General features: G+C 45.3%; 1 protein-coding gene and 1 pseudogene across 1 annotated transcript in view; both read right to left on the bottom strand.

Annotated features, from left to right (window-relative positions):
- The window catches only part of LOC124556427 (latrophilin Cirl), a 799,014-nt gene that overhangs the window by 452,276 nt on the left and 327,894 nt on the right, over positions 1-18,844 (bottom strand). The window contains exon 3 of the mRNA XM_047130383.1: positions 18,289-18,397. Coding sequence (XP_046986339.1) covers positions 18,289-18,397 — 109 coding nt within the window. The remainder of the gene's footprint in view (positions 1-18,288; positions 18,398-18,844) is intronic.
- Positions 16,898-17,015, bottom strand: LOC124557336 (annotated as a pseudogene).

Genomic DNA, 18,844 nt, shown 5'->3' with positions numbered 1-18,844 from the left:
CCTCCGTGCCCAGCGACTAACTGTACTTCTGCCGACAACAGATGCTCCACAGACTTCGCAAAAGCGTTTGTGACTATTCCTCACTGGTGCTTTCTTTGCAGTCAGAAATTCAATGACGGCACGTTGCTTGTAACGCCCGTCACCTACAAACACAATTTCGAGACTGTCCTGCAGCCACGCTATCTGTCGGAAAACTTGGCGTGCTCACTCAGGAGAACTCAAATAACACATCCGTAACGTTTACCATTCGTTGCATTGTTTTCGGCCGAGGAAAGAAAAATACGGTGCATTACTTTCCGGGCAACGCTAGTACATGACGACGCACAGTCTTTCCCCGCTTGAGTGCAACGCACAGAACGTTCACGTGAAACTGTCAGAAAAGTGCACCTTTGGTGTGTCGTTCAACTCGCATGTCACACTGACTTTAATATCGGTTATGTCGTGAAAGCGTTACACTTCATGTGAATTTCTGGGCTTTGTGGTAGGTTCGTTACGATAACACCTAGTCTCATGACGCGTAACGATCTTTTCCAGAGAAGAATTGTCCTCGTTTTGGATTTCAGTCAAGTCGCTGCTGGCACCCACTCGTCGTTGTTTTTGTTCGGGAGTCGAGGTGTGTGGGACAAACGGTGCACACGCTCTTCCCTTCTTCAAATCATTTGGAGAATGTCTTGAAAACTTGATTTAGAATTGTTGCTCCATTGTAGTTCATGACAGAATACGATCAGACGTCCACTACTTGACCACTGTCTACTCACAAGTAAACGGTCGAATGCACATCCGTTGTTTACAGTTGTTAGTTCAAGCTGCCACAGTAGTTACTACGCTAATATTGCTTATACGCAAGGAATGAAATCAGCTTAGGAACTGTTAGGACCGACTGAATATGCTCACGTAAAAGGAACCTGTAACCAAAAAGTTCACGTACGCAAACGGCTGCAAAAATATAAATCACAACGCCTGAGAACGATTTAATCCACCGTTGGTCTTATTCGTGCAACGGATTGTACAAATTCATTTCCGGAGGAAACTGAACGATCATCATCTTCATCTGACATCAAGTGACGCCTCTACACTCTACAGCTGTACATACTCATGTTGCTCCTGTACGTTGCCTGCTCTCTGCCCAACTTCCATTACGTCGTCGTTTTCGTCTTACTACCTCTATAAATCCCGCAAAAATCTTCATTATTCCATCTAAAGCCTTTCGCCTGGCTACACGTGCCGCCCATATCCATTTAATTTTCATTCCAGGAATAATTAAGTCTTCCACGCCAGTGTGTTACCTGATCAGTTTGCTTGATTTTCTGTTTCTCCTACCGACTCTCGACAAGCGTCTCTCCATTGCTCGTGGAACAGCCTTCACTTTTTTGAACGGTTTTCGCATCGAAAATCCATCATTCTGAATGGTAATTGTGTTATCCTCGGAAAGTTTTGACACATGGAGAAGCAGAGTTCAGCGAACGCCGAATACGTACTAAATCGCTACAAATAAATATGATTTTGCTATGGAATTTGTATTATTAGATCGAAAAGTTTATTTGTGGCCAACGGTAGATGAGGGCTTCTGCGACTTGCAACTATTCGCCAGTTGTCGTCACAGTGCAGCTCGTATTTAAATGTCGCAGAGCTGCTAATTAATTACGGGTTCTTTGATATTCTACTTGCATACTTCTGATTATTTAATTACTCTTCATTAGATGATTGGCACTATAACATGCGTTCCATTCTGTTATAAACACACTGTGTTAGCTAGTTACAAGTTATTTTAATTTGTAGTAATAATTTACATTAAACTCTGTAATGCATTAGTCCATTTTTCAAATCTATTCATCAGATTACTTCTTTCGCAGTATCGTATGATCCACTCTTCAGAAAGTTTCCGCATGTACAGATCTTTGCTTGTCTGGGTGCTGACTCAACGTTGGTTCTCATAGAAGTAGGCCGGCCGGAGTGGCCATGCGGTTCTAGGCGCTACAGTCTGGAACCGCGAGACCGCTACGGTCGCAGGTTCGAATCCTGCCTCGGGCAAGGATGTGTGTGATGTCCTTAGGTTAGTTAGGTTTAAGTAGTTCTAAGTTCTAGGGGACTGATGACCTCAGAAGTTGAGTCCCATAGTGCTCAGAGCCATTTGAACCATCTCATAGAGGTAGGATGCACACAGTAAATGCATAAACAGCCTTTAGCAAGCACTATAAACGGTCAGTGGAAGCAACCATCCACTGTCGGGCGTCAAAGAAATCATTGCAGCGCAACTGTCCCCTCCTACACTTTATCCAAGTGTGGTATCCCTCGACGCTAATTAACGGCTTTTTCCTTTATTGTTGGACCTGCAGCCTATATTATATCACAGTAAGACATTATGTAGAAAACTGGAAAACAGTATGCTGCCCGACATTTTATTTTGGTATATAAGCTTATTTCGGCTTTATTTTTTTATTTTATTTTATTTTTTTGTTTAAAGGCGGAGGGGGGGAGGGGAGAGGGACCATCAGTAGGTGTCCTGACATCTGACATTGTAGACGGACATATATCACCTCTGAGTAAACCGTTATTGCTGTCTGTATTTGTTGGTTGTAGTATTATTTTTTCAGCAACGTTTTAAAGCTGTTCAATAATTTACTGTTGCTGTTGCACGTATATTATAATACATTTTTACTATCTGAGAGCTGTGGAAATTCAAGGTTGACGGCTCGTTGTTTACTCAAAACAAATAACTAGTTGTCAACCTTGAATTTCTACAAATATCAGAAAGTAAAAAGTATTATAATACACGTGCAATAGCCAATTATTGAACAATTTTAAAACGCTGCTGAAAAAAAATAATATTACAAATAACTACTACAGACAGCAATAATGGTTTACGCAAAGTTGACACACGCCCATCTACAACGTCAGGACAAGTACCGATGAACGCAATAAAGCCGAAATAAGCTTATACACCAAACTAAAACATCAAGCAACATACTGTCCTCCAATTCTGTACTAATTAACGGCAGTAGCAGCTAGAAAGACAAACAGCTAGATGTTTTTGCAACTGTGTGTGAACGAACAGAAACAGTTTCTGACTTGGCCGGCTGAAGAGACACCGCACAGCGTCCCTAGTAGCCTCTGTTGCCGTACAGAAGCTCATTCGTCAAAGGTCCCCCAGAATTAAGTTATCTGTCTCGAAAACAGTAAATTGCGCGCCGCGACAGTACGAAGGGCCGAGGCCGATGCAAAAGTCGTTAAGACGGAGCGCACGCAGTGCGCAGGAAATGAGTGATCCCGAGCGGGCAAAAACCCATTACTCTTTTCCGGCGGTCTTATCGAGTTTGTGACCCGGTTCAAAGAAGCCATTCGCACAAAGTAAGCTAAGTAAATTAAGCCCCAAGCGCCGCCGCTTAAGGGTAGAAAGTTTGATGAAATGCGCTGCTCGCTTTACGAGGCGCTGTTAAATAAAAACAGAAGTGGCGCTTCTGCAGTGCGCCCTGCGACACCGGACGCCGGAGATTACGCATTTGTCTTGTCTCCCCACCCACTCACACACCACTTCTCATTTTCTCGAATAAATTGTAACACCGGAATCGATTTGGCTTCTTTAAGTTCTTGCTACATTACAGAGTATAGTGGTACTGCAGGGCACGTGGTAAGCCGAAACAAGCGCCGTATTATTGTAAAGGTGCGTCGCCAATATTCGTGCTCGTCAGATCGTCTGTCAAGAAATTCGCCGAACTTGTGACGTAGCGCCCTCGGCGGTCTTTGTTTATAGAGCGTTAGGTATGGGTAAGTTTTCTCTTTATTACCATCATATTCAAAAGAATCCGGCCATACTATGGACCTTCGCACGTTCGGTTCTTTGTCGGGCAGCCTATTTTGAAGTTGGTGAGATTTTTACAATCATGGGATCCTGATCGTGTTCAGTGCATCGTAGTAATAGATCAGGGAACTTTATACACTGAAGCGCCAAAGAAACTGGTGTAGACACTTGTATTCAAAAACAGAGATATATAAACAGGCAACGCCTATATAAGACACGTATTAGGCGCAGTTGTTAGATCGGTCACTGCTGCTGCAAAGGCAGGTTACCAAGATTTAAGTGAGTTTGAAGTGGTGGTGTATGCCGCGCACGAGCGATGGGACACACCATCCCCGAGGTAGCGATGAAGTTGGGATTTTCCCGTACGACAATTTCACGAGCGTACCGTGAATATCAGGAATCCGGTAAAAGATCAAATCTCCGACATCGTTGCGGCCGGAAAACGATCTTGCAAAAACGGGATAAACGACGACTGAACAGAATCGTTCAACGTGACAGAAGAGCAACCCTTCCGCAAATTGCTGCTGGTGCTATGGATGTGTGTGATGTCCTCAGGTTAGTTAGGTTTAAGTAGTTCTAAGTCTAGGGGACTGATGACCTCAGATATTAGGTCCCATAGTGCCTAGAACCATTTGAACACCATCGATATGGGCTTTCGGAGCCGAAGGCCCACTACTGTATACCCTTGGTGACTGCACTACACAAAGCTTTACGCCTCGCCTGGGGCCGTCAACACCGACACTGGACTGTTGATGACTGGAAACATGTTACGTGGTCGGACGAGTCTCATTTGAAATTGAATCGAGTGGATGGACGTGTACGGGTATGGAGACAACCTCACGAATTCATGGACCCTGCACGTCAGCAGGGGACTGTTGAAGCTGGTGGAGGCTCTGTAATGGTGTTGGGCGTGTGCAGCTGGAGTGATATAGGACCCAGTTACGTTTAGATGTGACTGACAGGTGACACGTACGAAAGCATCATGTCTGATCACCTACATCCATTCATGCCCATTGTGCATTCCGAAGGGCTTGGGCAAATCCAGCAGTATAATGCGACACTCCAAACGTCCAGAATTGCGAGAGTGGCTCCAGGAACACTCTTCTGAATTTAAAAACTTCCGCTGGCCACCAAACTCTCCAGACACGAACATTATTGAGCATATCTGGGATGCCTTGCAATGTGCTGTTCAGAAGAGAACTCCACTTGCTCGTACTCTTACGAATTTATGGACAACACTGCAGGATTCATGGTGTCAGTTCCCTTCAGAAGACATTAGTGGTGTCCACGTCACGTCGTGTTGCGGCGCTTCTACGCACTCGCGGGGGGGGGGGGGGGGGGGGGTTCCTACACGATATCAGGCAGGTGTGCCAGTTTCTTTGGCTCTTCTGTGTACATGTGCCATTGTGTGGGGAAAGTTGTCCCTACTGTTGTCAGGCGCATAATATTGTGTCCAATATCATCTAACTTCGTGAAATGTCGGTTCCCTTTCTCGCTGATTTTATCTGAAATGCACTTTTCTTCTAATGCACAACCCCATTTCCTAGCCAGCCTTTGACTCGCGAGGACCCGCTCCGCAATTTCAATCGTGACCAGTGTCAGCTTCGTAATTTAAAAAAAGGACGAAATGGTTATTGCAAGTGCCACCTTCCTTGTGATGCGCCTGTCAGCTTAAGAACGAGACAGAAGAAGACGCAACAAAGACCAAAAAAACAGGGGTGGTGGATGGCCACAGTTTCCAGAAGGAGAAAAAGATACGGTGGAAGTGATTAGATGGATGACTTACAAACTGAAACCGTACATTTCAAGACCCTTTGCAGAAGGCCTGCATCCGATTTATGAATTTAATAGTAAAATCGTCGGTCCACTCCAAAACTGAGATCCACAGCACAGAAAAGGGAAAGAAGACGGAAGTGGAGGAATGCAGCGAGCCAATTGATGCAGGCTTGTCGCCGTCCACAGCACTTGCGCAGCTCGGCGCGCAGCCCTTTGACGTGCCGACAAGAGGCGCCCCAGACAAGCTACAGGCTGTGAGAGTCCTTGGAGCCACCTCACCAGCACACGAGTAGTTGGGGCGAGCGGCTGTGCTGGGGTGTCCCCGGCTTACTCGACTCTTCTTAACACACAAACGATTGCACCATAATCTGAGTGAAATTAAAATAACTTTCCCAAACTTCGTCAGTGTATGCTTCAGTATAAAAATGGTAACACTGTGCAGTCTCAGAACGATCAAATGAATACATTAGGCAAAAAAATCTTAAGACAGAAATAAGTTTCGCTGAATAATAAAACTACAAATCTAGAAATATACAAATATATGTCACCATTAAAGGTTACAAGTCTCAACTGGATCAGATCAATATTTTGGTTAAAATCTGCGTTTTTACGAAAAATTGAAGTCGCTAAATATTCAACTCAAAAAGCTGAAGATTCGTATGTAGCCTCAGTGTCATGTAAAAGCATTAACTATGTGATACCAATAAGCTACTTCTAAATTATTTACTGAACGAAATTTGGAAATTTAGAGATGAGGTACCATTTGTATTTGTAATAGGAAGTTTTAATTGTGGCAGTCTATTGCATTCATGCAATAATACAGCTGTACCAAGTTTCAAAACTTTATTGTAAATAACAGTGATTACGAGGCAGTTCAGAGGTCATGTTCTGCTGTCGGTTCCGTTCTAACAGTTCTAGCAAACAAAGTTTAAACACAATCGAGCTGCAACCATTTCATAAAAAAAAAAATAATGTTCAAATGTGTGTGAAATATTATGGGACTTAACTGCTAAGGTCATCAGTCCCTAAGCTTACACAGTACTTAACCTGAATTATCCTAAGGACAAACACACACACCCATGCCCGAAGGAGGACTCGAACCTCCGCCGGGACCAGCCGCACAGTCCATGACTGCAACGCCTTAGACCGGCAATTGAAGCAAACCTAACTCTGTTTACATAAAAATTAAGAAGATTGTAAATTGTTAAGCGACTGAGCCATACGTGTCAAAGAAAGGGGCCATTTAGACATTGCTAACTGTGCCTAGGGCGTTCCCTTGGGCGGTACGCTACGCCCCTATATACACAAAAAATGGCTCTAAGCACTATGGGACTTAACATCTGACGTCATGAGTCCCCTAGACTTAGAGCTACTTAAACCTAACTAACCTAAGGACATCACACACATCCATGCCCGTGGCAGGATTCGAACCTACGACCGTAGCAGTCGCGCGGTTCCGCACTGAAACGCCTAGAACCGCTCGGTCACAACGGCCGGCTCTATATACACACACATTTAAAAAAAAAAAGTTTTGCATCACCTCGGTTCCGAGAGTTATGCAACCTGGACAGAAAATTGGAATAGAGATCAACATAAACATCATTTCCGCGATTTCTATTGTTCATTAAAGCAACACATTGCATGTTGTGCCACCATGCAGCGAGACCTTCAGAGGTGATGATCCAGACTGCTGCACACACCTACCTCTAATACCTGGTAGCACGTCCTCTTGCACTGATGTATGCCTCTATTCGTCGTGGCATACTATCCACAAGTTCATTAAGGCACTGTTGGTCCAGATTGTCCAACTCCTCAACGGCAATTCGGCGTAGATCCCTCAGTGGTTGGTGGGTCACGTTGTCCATAAACAGCCCTTTTCAATCAATCTGAGGCATGTTGGATAGGGTTCATGTCTGGGGAACATGCTGGCCACTCTAGTCGAGCGATGTCGTTATCCTGAAGGTAGTCATTCACAAGATACGATGGGGACGCAATTGTCGTCCATGAAGACGAATGCCTCGGCAATATGCTGCCGATATGGTTGCACTATGGGTCGGAGGATGGCATTCACGTATCGTACAGCCGTTACGGCGCCTCCCATGACCACCAGCGACTTACGCCGGCCCCACATAATGCCAACCCAAAACAGCAGGGACCCTCCACCTTGCTGCACTCGATGGACAGTGTGTCTAAGGCGTTCAGCCTGACCAGGGTGCCTCCAAACACATCTCCGACGACTGTCTGGTTGAAGGCGACACTCATCGGTGAAGAAAACGTGATGCCAATCCCGAACGGTCCATTTCGCATGTTGTTGGGCCCATCTGTACCGCGCTGCATGGTGTCGTGGTTGCAAAGATTGACCTCGCCATGGACGTCGGGAGTGATGTTGCGCGTCATGCAGCCTATTGCGCATAGTTTGAGTCGTAACACGACGTCCTGTGGCTGCGCGAAAAGCATTATTCAACATGGTGGCGTTGCTGTCGGGGTTCCTCCGAGCCATAATCCGTAGGTAGCGGTCAGCCACTTCAGTAATATCCCTTGGGTGGCCTGAGCGAGACATGTCATCGACAGTTCTTGTCTCTCTGTATCTCCTCCATGTCTGAACAACATCGCTTTGGTTCACTCTGAGACGCCTGGACACTTCCGTTGTTGAGGGCCCTTCCTGGCACAAAAGAACAACGCGGACGCGAACCATTTGCGGTATTGACCGTCTAAGCATGGTTGAACTACGGAGAACACAAGCCGTGTACCTCCTTCCTGGTGGAATGCCTGGAACTGATCGGCTGTCGGACCCCCTCCGTCTAATAGGCGCCGGTCATGCATGGTTGTTTACATCATTGGGCGACTTGATAGGTTCCCTGGAGTTACGCCGGATAGTATTGTAGAAACCGCACAATATTTCAGCGAGACAACTGCCCGCCATCTTCAGGACAGCTTATCGGCAGAGCTTAGCCATCTCCGCTCTGTGTTTGCCCAGAACGGGTACTCCGAGAAGCAGATCCGGAACGCATTTCGACCAGCACGCTCCAAACCTCAAGAACAGCCTGAAGAAGCAGAGGACACCACGGGGCTGGTTTTTCTACCTTATGTCGGTGGCGTGTCTTTTAAGATGGGCAGAATTTTCAAGAAATACCGGATTAAATGTGTTTTCCGGCCTCCAGCTGAAGTGCAATCAATGCTGGGCTCCGTTAAAGACAACGTCGGCCTGAGGAGACCAGGAATATACAAAATCCCGTGCCAGTGTGGGAAATCTTATATTGGCCAGACGTGTCGTACGGTCGAAGACAGATGCGACGAACATAAACGTCACACGAGGTTGGGTCAGCCAGAGAAATCTGCGGTTGCTGAACACTGCCCTGACACGGGACACGGCATGAATTATGAAGAAACCAAGATCCTCTCGCATGCTTCCACATACTGGGACTCCATCATCAAAGAGGCGGTCGAAATACGTATAAGCAGTGACCTAATAAACAGAGACACGGGGTTTCACCTGAGCAAAGCCTGGGAGCCAGCCTTGGCGGCACTAAGGAATCGTCAGCCACAGATTAGCAACCGCACCGAGTCAACGCAGATGGAAAGCCTTAGCGCAGATGCTTAAATCGCGCGCGCGAACGGGGTCCGTCGCTCCCGGCCGCATTTTCCCGCGCCGCGGCGCGCTTCCGCAGACCGCGACCCGATTCTCCAGCAGAGGGCTCTGGTATTCGACGCTGTCTACGATTGGTCTTCGATGACTTTATGCCCCGCTGGCGCCTCCGCTGTTCTAGAAAGCCAGCATATAAATTGGCGAGCTTCTCAGCGACGCGACATCAGCACCTGAAGATGGCGGGCAGTTGTCTCGCTGAAATATTGTGCGGTTTCTACAATATTATCCGGCGTAACTCCCGGGAACCCATCAAGTAGATGCAGCGCCGGGAAAGCCTCAAACAGCACATCTTTGGGCGGGTTTAATTACATCTCTCAACAATCAAAGGGACTATGTCTGTGATACAATATCCACAGTCAACGTCTATCTTCAGTTCTGGGAACCGGGGTGATGCAAAACTTTTTTTGATGTGTGTATACACAGTCAGAGAGGCAGTGGAAACAGAGACTTGGCACCGAGACATCATACTGTCCGCGCACGTCAAACGCCCACCTGCGTTATGCCGCAGATGACGTCAGAGCCGGTCAGACTCGAATGCGTTTTCGGTAAAAGTAGGAAGTGAACTCGCGAGGTTTGCACACCGTCCTGGATCGCTTTGATTGCACGGAAGTAACTGTTTGTGTGCCGCTCATAATGTTGAAAAATCCGCGTGGCAAGTGGCGAGATTATTTTCCACTCTGAAAGCGAGGAATTAACTTTGCTTATTAGGAGTCAGGGCGATAGACCATTTCACTTGGAACTTCCCGTAGAGGTCGCCTCTGAACTGTTACTAGTGCTGTTTCCGATAGGGTTATTGTTATTATTATTAGGGATATTATTATACTTTGTGTATGTGAACTTTTACAGAATATATCAAATCAGTTAAAATTCAAAACTTTCATTTATAGTCACAGTTCCTGATGCCGCTGAGTAAATAGCAAGTAGGAACATTTTCTCTCAGTGAGAAGAATGAGTAATGTAGACTTGTAGACGGGAAATTATGGTGAGTATGTTCTCCATCGCCTTCTGGTTCAAATGGCTCTGAGTACTATGGGACTTAACTTCTAAGATCATCAGTCCCCTAGAACTTAGAACTACTTAAGCCTAACTAACCTAAGGACATCACACACACCCATGCCCGAGGCAGGATTCGAACCTGCGACCGTAGCGGTCGCGCGGTTCCGGACTGTAGCGTCTAGAACCGCTCGGCCACTCCGACAGGCTGGCCTTCTGGCTGACAGCTGAATTAGTTTTCAGGCTCTAGTAGACGGTGCAGGTTGGTGGAAAGCACGCACAAACAACTCAAGGGTCTCTTCATAACGACATAACAAGAAGTACAGACCATTTGATTATTACCCGCCGCCCCAAGGCGGGGTGTACTGGAAGTCTTGGCATATATGTGACTGGTTGGTAGAACGGTTGATTGACAAGCACCATTTCAGTATCTTGGATGCCCAGTACTCTTCACACAAACGAAACGTCGTTAGTGCCTGAAGCAAACGTGATGGATATCAATAAACGTCGTGTCAGGCACCACCAGTACTACAATTACAATGTGCGAAGACGACAATGCAGGTCACTAAGAGAGATTAAGGTTTAACATTGAGACGACAGGCGCATCTGAGATGGAGGGAATCGGGTGTATCCTTTTCGAAGCAACCATCCTGGCATTCGCCTTACGCGATGCAGAGGAAACACAGAAAAGACAAATCTGGATGAACAAGGGTTAGACTTCCACCGCCTCGCTAAAGAACGCCTCACAAAATAATGATCACTGACTTTAAATGTGGAGAATCAAAGGCCTCGTGGCACATACGCCCCTGGGGTTCAGTCACATATGTTATACATTATTTTTGAATGGTTTGTCAAGTGATATGAAGTGGAGAAAAAAACAAAAATCTAATCCGTATCATTAGCAATAGTGACATATCGGTTTTTCGTGATTATGGTACCACAACGAGCCACAGTTTTTAAGGATTATTGACCCCCTAACCTGCTGAACAACATCAAACTAATCTGCGGACTGAAAACAACAACATTACAACAATTTACTGGCGAAATAACTGGGACTGCTTTGAGGCAACAAGGCATACGAATAACATTAGTTTGACGACTTCCCTGGACCTTCATTAGTTCCAGTATGCCATTCTACAAAGAAACTGAAAATGCGTACGAGGGAGTATTGAAAAGTAATGCCCCCGATATTTTTTATTCTGTCCTCAACATTGGCTGAGGTGTTACGTGTCATGCATGTAACTCGGTCGACTTTCCGCTTCGTTGAAGCAAGAATGAAAGCTGTGTACGATGATGATTTTATAGATTGTGGTTCCGTCAACGAGGTCAAACATTCTACGGTGACGGATGAACAAAAATGGCTCTGAGCACTATGCGAGTTAACTTCTGAGGTCATCAGTTGCCTAGAACTTAGAACTAATTAAACCTAACTAACCTAAGGACATAACACACACACCCATGCCAGAGGCAAGATTCGAACCTGCGACCATTGCGGTCGCTCGGTTCCAGGCTGTACCGCCCAGAACCGCACGGCCACGACGGCCGGCTACGGATGAACAAATTAGCCTCTCTTTGAGAGAAAGATGCATCCTGAAGACCCATATGACGTTAGTCACCACCAAAATACGAAAAATACTTACACAGAACACATCCTTTTCGCAAGAAATAAACTATACAGTTATTTAATTTCTATTTACGGAGATCTGCGACTTCGACCAAATGAAGACCCTCGCAACTCAACAAAAATTAGCGATAATCTAGTTGAGGATCTTAGCAACATCATCTTTGATACGTGAGGATGAATACTATTGAGTCGAAACGCGTCGCCAGTAAATTAATGTAATAAGATTAATTATCCTAAAACACTGAGTGTCTGTCGTACTTACATGTGACTATTAAAAAATCTCATACCCGAATGACTAATGGACGAACTACCAGACTTCTAGAAGAGTGTAGTGCAGGTGCGTGCAGCAAAAGGGGGCCACACTACATCGGAAATTCTAAGGAATTAAGGCACGTTACCAGATTTGCGGTCACCTGGTTCAATCATCACGCGAGTGATACAGATACGTAAGGGAACTTGCGTAGCTAGATTAAAAAAGTAAGTTCTTTTTCACGAAATGCTGTTTTGCATGTTTACAGACCCGATACTCGAGATACACAACGCAGATAGTAGAATTCTGGTCCTATTTATCTCGCAGAACTATAAAACAAAGTAAGAGAGTAGAATGTGCATGAAATCACACTACTTTTTTTTAACTCCCCATTCGTGAGTGAAATATGGATGAGAGAGAGATAACAACCGGTACAAAATACCGTAAGCGATATGTGCTGGTTATATATCTAGTTAGGCGGTCCTAGTATTTGTAGTTACGTTCACATTCTTTATTCCCTCTGCAAGTGTTTAACTTCGTGTGTTTATCATCAACAGCGTGTGTTTTGGGCTTCTGTTATCATTTGTACAGCTGAAATTGTAGCCTTCTGCCATCTGCATTTAGCTACACTAATTGACACACTAACAAGGAGACGGCACGACCGTGGGGTCGGGGATTTGTCCGAAATTTTGTGTGGTCAAAGAGGGCCTCTAACACCTCACGACCCGGCCGTGGTGGCCGAGCGGTTCTGGGCGCTACAGTCTGGAACCGCGCGACCGCTACGGTCGCAGGTTCGAATCCTGCCTCGGGCATGGGTGTGTGTGATGTCCTTAGGTTAGTTAGGTTTAAGTAGTTCTAAGTTCTAGGGGACTGATGACCTCAGAAGTTAAGTCCCATAGTGCTCAGAGCCATTTGAACCATAACACCTCACGTGGTTAAAACATTAGGACGCACTACCCGGAAAATCCCGGGAAAAATCGATCCAAAGTTTCTTAGGTGCCTTATGAGTATAAAATGTTAGTCCATTTCCGAGCCGCCGTCTGGCGTAGATGTTTAGGCCTCGGAGTCTTACGCCAGAGGTCTCGGGTTCGATTCCTCCTCTTGCACTTTTTTTTCATTTCTTTCATTTTCTTTTGTTATTCCACCAATAATTCAGAAAGTTTTGCAAACGTACATTATCTTTAACAAATTAGTTACATTATTGAATAAAAATTATTTTCTGTGGGTTTTCCATTTTTAATTGTAAATTATATGAGGGGAAACATTGGGTTTTTAATCAGAATAACAAAATCGATTGGGGAACATTTAGTTTTTATACATATCATAATTAAAACAAGAACCACAGTGGTAATTATCGTAAAAACAAACAAAGCTATAATTTTTGCGACATCTTGCGCAACATATAAAGGCGGATATTTTTCAATCACAGGGCGTTTGCAATAAATCTGTACAAAAACATGCCCCATTAACATTTACGAAAATGTTTCGAGTTTCTGATAATTTTGAGGCAAACCAGGCACATTGAAACATTTCTCGGAATATTGGTGACAATAACTGACTATGAATTATAGAATGAATTTTTATACAATCTCCCCGGGAATTAATTTCACGATTCTTCTGTGACAATGCGCTGCAATTTTACAAGCAACAGAAGAAAAAAAAGTGCCGCAGGTGGAATCGAACCCAAGACCTCTGGCGTAAGGGTCCGAGCGCTAATCATGTAGGCCAGACGGCGGGTCGGCAATGGACAAACATTTTACACTCATAAGGCACCTAAGAAACTTTGGATTGCTTTTTCCCGGGATTTTCAAAGTAGTGCGTCCTAATATGTTAACCACTTGAGGTGTTAGGGGTCGTCTTTCACCACACAAAATTTCGGACAAATCCCCGACCCCACGATCGTGCCGTCTCCTTGTAAAATATCTAACGAATTGCCGCTGGCTTTTTTTTTTTCATAATGAAATACGGCACGCCTGTAGTATAAATGTGTATCTTGAAATTCAGTTGCACAACAGACGCTGTCATAAGCCCGAAGGATTACGAACTGCGTAACACATCTCACCTTTTTGAGGTGCTAAATGGTAAGAATCTAGCAGGATAAGACGTAAAGTTTGTGCGAGGCTGTTCCAGTGAGAGGAATTATCAGCCGAGAGAATAGACGGAGGCCGTGATAGCGGCGTGTGGAGGCAGCTCCTGCAGCTCAGGCGCGCATTTGCTTATGTATGAAACAAGGAAGAGCCCAGTTCTAGGCCCTGTGCAGCGCAGCCGTAAATCGCCGTGACAAGTATGGGGTTGCCGCCGCCTGGCATGCATTAGTAACCCCCACTCCACTGTCCCGCGGCGCGGCGCGGCGTTTTTCTGTACCATCGCTCCCCCACCCCCACCCCCACCCCCACCCCCACCCCCTCCCCCTGACAAAAGGGCTTCAGGACGCGGCGCGCCGCTGATGAAGCCGAGTCGACTGGCGCTCTAACTCGACGCTAATCAAATTCGAACACATTTGCCCGCTTATAAATATGCAGCGCCACTGAGACAACACGGGCGGAATTTTAGCGGAGCTTGCTGTTTACGCGAGAGGCGTGGAATTGAGTTATTCCGGTGCACCGTTCCTTAGCCAGTTCAGCGAGTGGCATTACGGTCGAGCGCCGGAGGCTCGCCCGTTCCAAAGGGTACCGTCACTCATATTAACGGCCGTTTTTAACTTGGCTGCCGCCGTCCGTACGACCGGGGACAGAGGTAAGGGTCCTGTACCACTAGTTCGGACGTACATACGGGTGCACATCAACCGACACAGAATGCCTCGAGTTTACGATTGCCGATGTACACGTTAGCGACAGTTACGACTCTGCCTGTTTCAGATGTACGGGAAAATATGATTCAATGGCCTACAGAGAGCAACGACGACGCAAGATAGGTAGGGGATATATCAAAACGATCACGTATGTCGTCGGATAAACGCGGCTAGCACAGAACAAGACTTGTGAGACTCGTCAGTCAATGGAAATGAACATGGCTCCGAGGTAATTACGATTTACATATCTGACAGTTAAGCTATATGACAAACATTATTGATGACGAATGGCACGAAATACGCATCAAGTGTCGCGGTACCGAAAAGATAAACCACACGAAAAGTTTAAGAGTGGGGCAAATACGTAATTCTGAAAAGGCAATGGTTACCTGCCAGCACTCGTATCTGTCACTCCAACAGTCTCATTTTCGTCGAACACTGCACTCACTCACTGGAACAGTATATTATTTTACAAATTTCTGAAGCCTCGATAGAGCGCTCCTAACAAGATCATAGTACTATTTGCGTCGCAGGCAATGCCCTGTCGTTATTGACTGTCTACCAAGTTCAAAATTTCGCGACCATGTTATTTTAAATTGCGGCCAACCGCAAATAAACTTGCGCATTTTGAAGGAAATTATCTGCACTCGCTGTAACTTTTTTTTTATATTAAAAGTGAGTACTGGTTTCGCGTCAACTGAAGGCGCATCCTCAGACGATCTGCACAAAATTAATAAGAAAAAAAATTACAAAGAATTCTTAACTATGGTCTGAAGAACACCAGGTTATAAACCAAATAGCGTGCTAAGAGCGGTAGCCTATAATTGAAATGAAGAGGATAGCAGACCCTATAGAAATAACACTTGGATGAAGACCAAACGGACCTAAAAAACTTGTAGACTAGTAACGCTCCTACTTGTTAATAAAAAACCTGTGAGTACTCTTCACGTACAACTATACAATACTACTTTTTAGTAACACACTATTATTCAGGTCGTTGTTAAAAATTCTTTACAAAATTTTCTTCGTTATTAATTTTGTACAGACCACCTGAGGATAAGTCTTCAATTGACGCGAAACCGATAGTGGCATTTAATAAAAAGGATTTTACAGCCTGCACAGATCATTTCATTCAAAATGGCAAAATTTCTCGTCACGTTTTCATCCATACGATGTAACAAGCCTTCTCTAAAATGGGCATTCAACCACAGTGTCACCTTTAGTTGTAATTCCACTTTATGCTTCCATCACAGTTTTTGTGTTCCCACTCTATCATGCAACTTCAAAATGTAACCTATCGCCTTTTCTCCTAACAGAGAGCCACTTCCCCAAAATTACGCAAACCTATACAGACTGAAATACGTTCTTTCATTTGAAGTAGTATCACTTATTATTTCTGCTGCACCACGTAAATTTTGCCCGTTATTTCTGCATCGTCGACGCCTGACTTGCCTTTGCAGTCACGTCCAGACAACTGTTAGTAAATTTCAGTTACAAATTAGTTGATCCAAAATCAAACTCAGTTTAAGACATGCAACTGAAATTCAAAAAATACACACAGCGTTTTAAGGGTATAGGTACAGATTTCGTGAGAAGTGGTGCCTTAATACCTACCCTCTCCAGTGGGTTACTTTTTTGCTCCGAGTCTAAAAGTTGTCCTGCAAACACGTCACCTAAGTTACTAGCTGATGTTTTCTGCACGGTCGTGGACTGAGCTTATCAGTACAATCAATCTGTTTTGCACCCACGTGTCCACACTTCAATACTGGACCTGCTGCCCAGGGGAAAATGAACGTTAATGGCTTGCTTGTGCCACACGAACAGGCCATGAGGGCCCAACGGCACCGACCAGCCGCCGTGTCATCTTCAGCCCGCAGGCGTCACTGGATGCGGATATGGACGGGCATGTGGTCAGCCGACCGCTCTCCTGGCCGTATGTCAGTTTACGAGACCGGAGTCGCTAATTGTCAATCAAGTAGCTCCTCAGTTTGCCTCAGAAGGGCTTAGTGCGACCCGCTTGACAACGGCGCTCGGCAGATCCTATGGTCACCCATCCGAGTGCTAGGCCAGCCCGACAGCGCTTAACTTCGGTGATCCGATGGGAACTGGTGTTGCCACTGCGGCAAGACCGTTGGCACCTGGAGGTACTAACCAGCCTAAAAACATACTACTCGTTGTTGTTGTTGTTGTTGTTGTGGTCTTCAGTCCTGAGACTGGTTTGATGCAGCTCTCCATGCTACTCTATCCTGTGCAAGCTGCTTCATCTCCCAGTACCTACTGCAGCCTACATCCTTCTGTATCTACTTAGTGTATTCATCTCTTGGTCTCCCTCTACGATTTTTACCCTCCACGATGCCCTCCAATACTAAATTGGTGATCCCTTGATGCCTCAACACATGTCCTACCAACCGATCCCTTCTTCTAGTCAAGTTGTGCCACAAAATTCTCTTCTCCCCAATCCTATTCAATACTTCCTCATTAGTTATGTGATCTACCCATCTAATCTTCTGCATTCTTCTGTAGCACAACATTTCAAAAGCTTCTACTCTCTTCTTGTCCAAACCATTTATCGTCCATGTTTTACTTCCATACATGGCTACACTCCACACAAATACTTTCTGACACTTAAATCTATACTCGGTGTTAACAAATTTCTCTTCTTCAGAAACGCTGTCCTTGCCATTGCCAGTCTACATTTTATATCCTCTCTACTTCGACAATCATTAGTTATTTTGCTCCCCCAATAGCAAAACTCCTTTACTTCTTTAAGTGTCTCATTTCCTAATCTAATTCCCTCAGCATCACCTAACTTAATTCGACTACATTCCATTATCCTCGTTTTGCTTTTGTTGATGTTCATCTTATACCCTCCTTTCAAGACACTGTCCATTCCGTTAAACTGCTCTTCCAAGTCCTTTGCTGTCTCTGACAGAATTACTCGTAATAGCTGTAATTATTAGTCTGCAAATTAAGTAAATGCTGATGTAACGTTGTTCAGTCACTGCCCTCACTATCAGTATAAATATGTGCCATTGCGCCCCTACCACCCATATAAACTGAACACTGCCTTGTGCCAATCTGCTGTTGGCCCTTTCATTGTTTTGCAGATACTTGTACAACCAACGTTAACTGCAACAATCGCTTCACCACCTTCACAGTACCTTTAACCACTTCGATGGTGTAAAGTGCATTGCTTTGTTGCGGCATCGAGTTATTTTTATGCCACATAACTGTCATCGGCAGGTCCTCTGACCAGAGAGGATCCCATTTGTCATGGAACAGTACAACCTCTAGAAGCGCATTAGAATGTTCGTGTGCCTAGGAATTCCACAGCCAGTTCCATAAATTCGGAACGCCAGGGCCAAGTGAATGTAGGGGACGGCCAACGAGTGTATTTTGGAGTACTCACCTCCTCCACCTCGCGCGCTGCCCTGCACAGGCAGCGCTGACAGTGCCAGAAACAGCAGCAGGAGGGAGAGGGTGAGGTGCGCCGGAGCCACCCTCAGCGGCCGCATCATCTGAAACATACAACCATTACATGTAGCCTCAAACTCATACACGCAGCTCGAGTCGCTGCACGTCACTTGGAGCGTTAATGAACAAAGTAAGAGCATACCGACTATCAGACCAATTGTGTGATTGGATTGAAGAGTTCCTAGGTAACAGAACGCAGCATGTCATTCTCAATGGAGAGAAGTCTTCCGAAGTAAGAGTGATTTCAGGTGTGCCGCAGGGGAGTGTCGTAGGACCGTTGCTATTCACAATATACATAAATGACCTTGTGGATGACATCGGAAGTTCACTGAGGCTTTTTCCAGGTGATGCTGTGGTGTATCGAGAGGTTGTAACAATGGAAAATTGTACTGATATGCAGGAGGATCTGCAGCGAATTGACGCATGGTGCAGGGAATGGCAATTGAATCTCAATGTAGACAAGTGTAATGTGCTGCGAATACATAGAAAGA

The sequence above is a fragment of the Schistocerca americana genome, chromosome X (genome assembly GCF_021461395.2).
Source record: "Schistocerca americana isolate TAMUIC-IGC-003095 chromosome X, iqSchAmer2.1, whole genome shotgun sequence".
NCBI classification, from domain to species: domain Eukaryota; kingdom Metazoa; phylum Arthropoda; class Insecta; order Orthoptera; family Acrididae; genus Schistocerca; species Schistocerca americana.
Note: the sequence above shows the minus strand (reverse complement) of the source record. Positions and strands in the feature narration are given on the sequence as shown.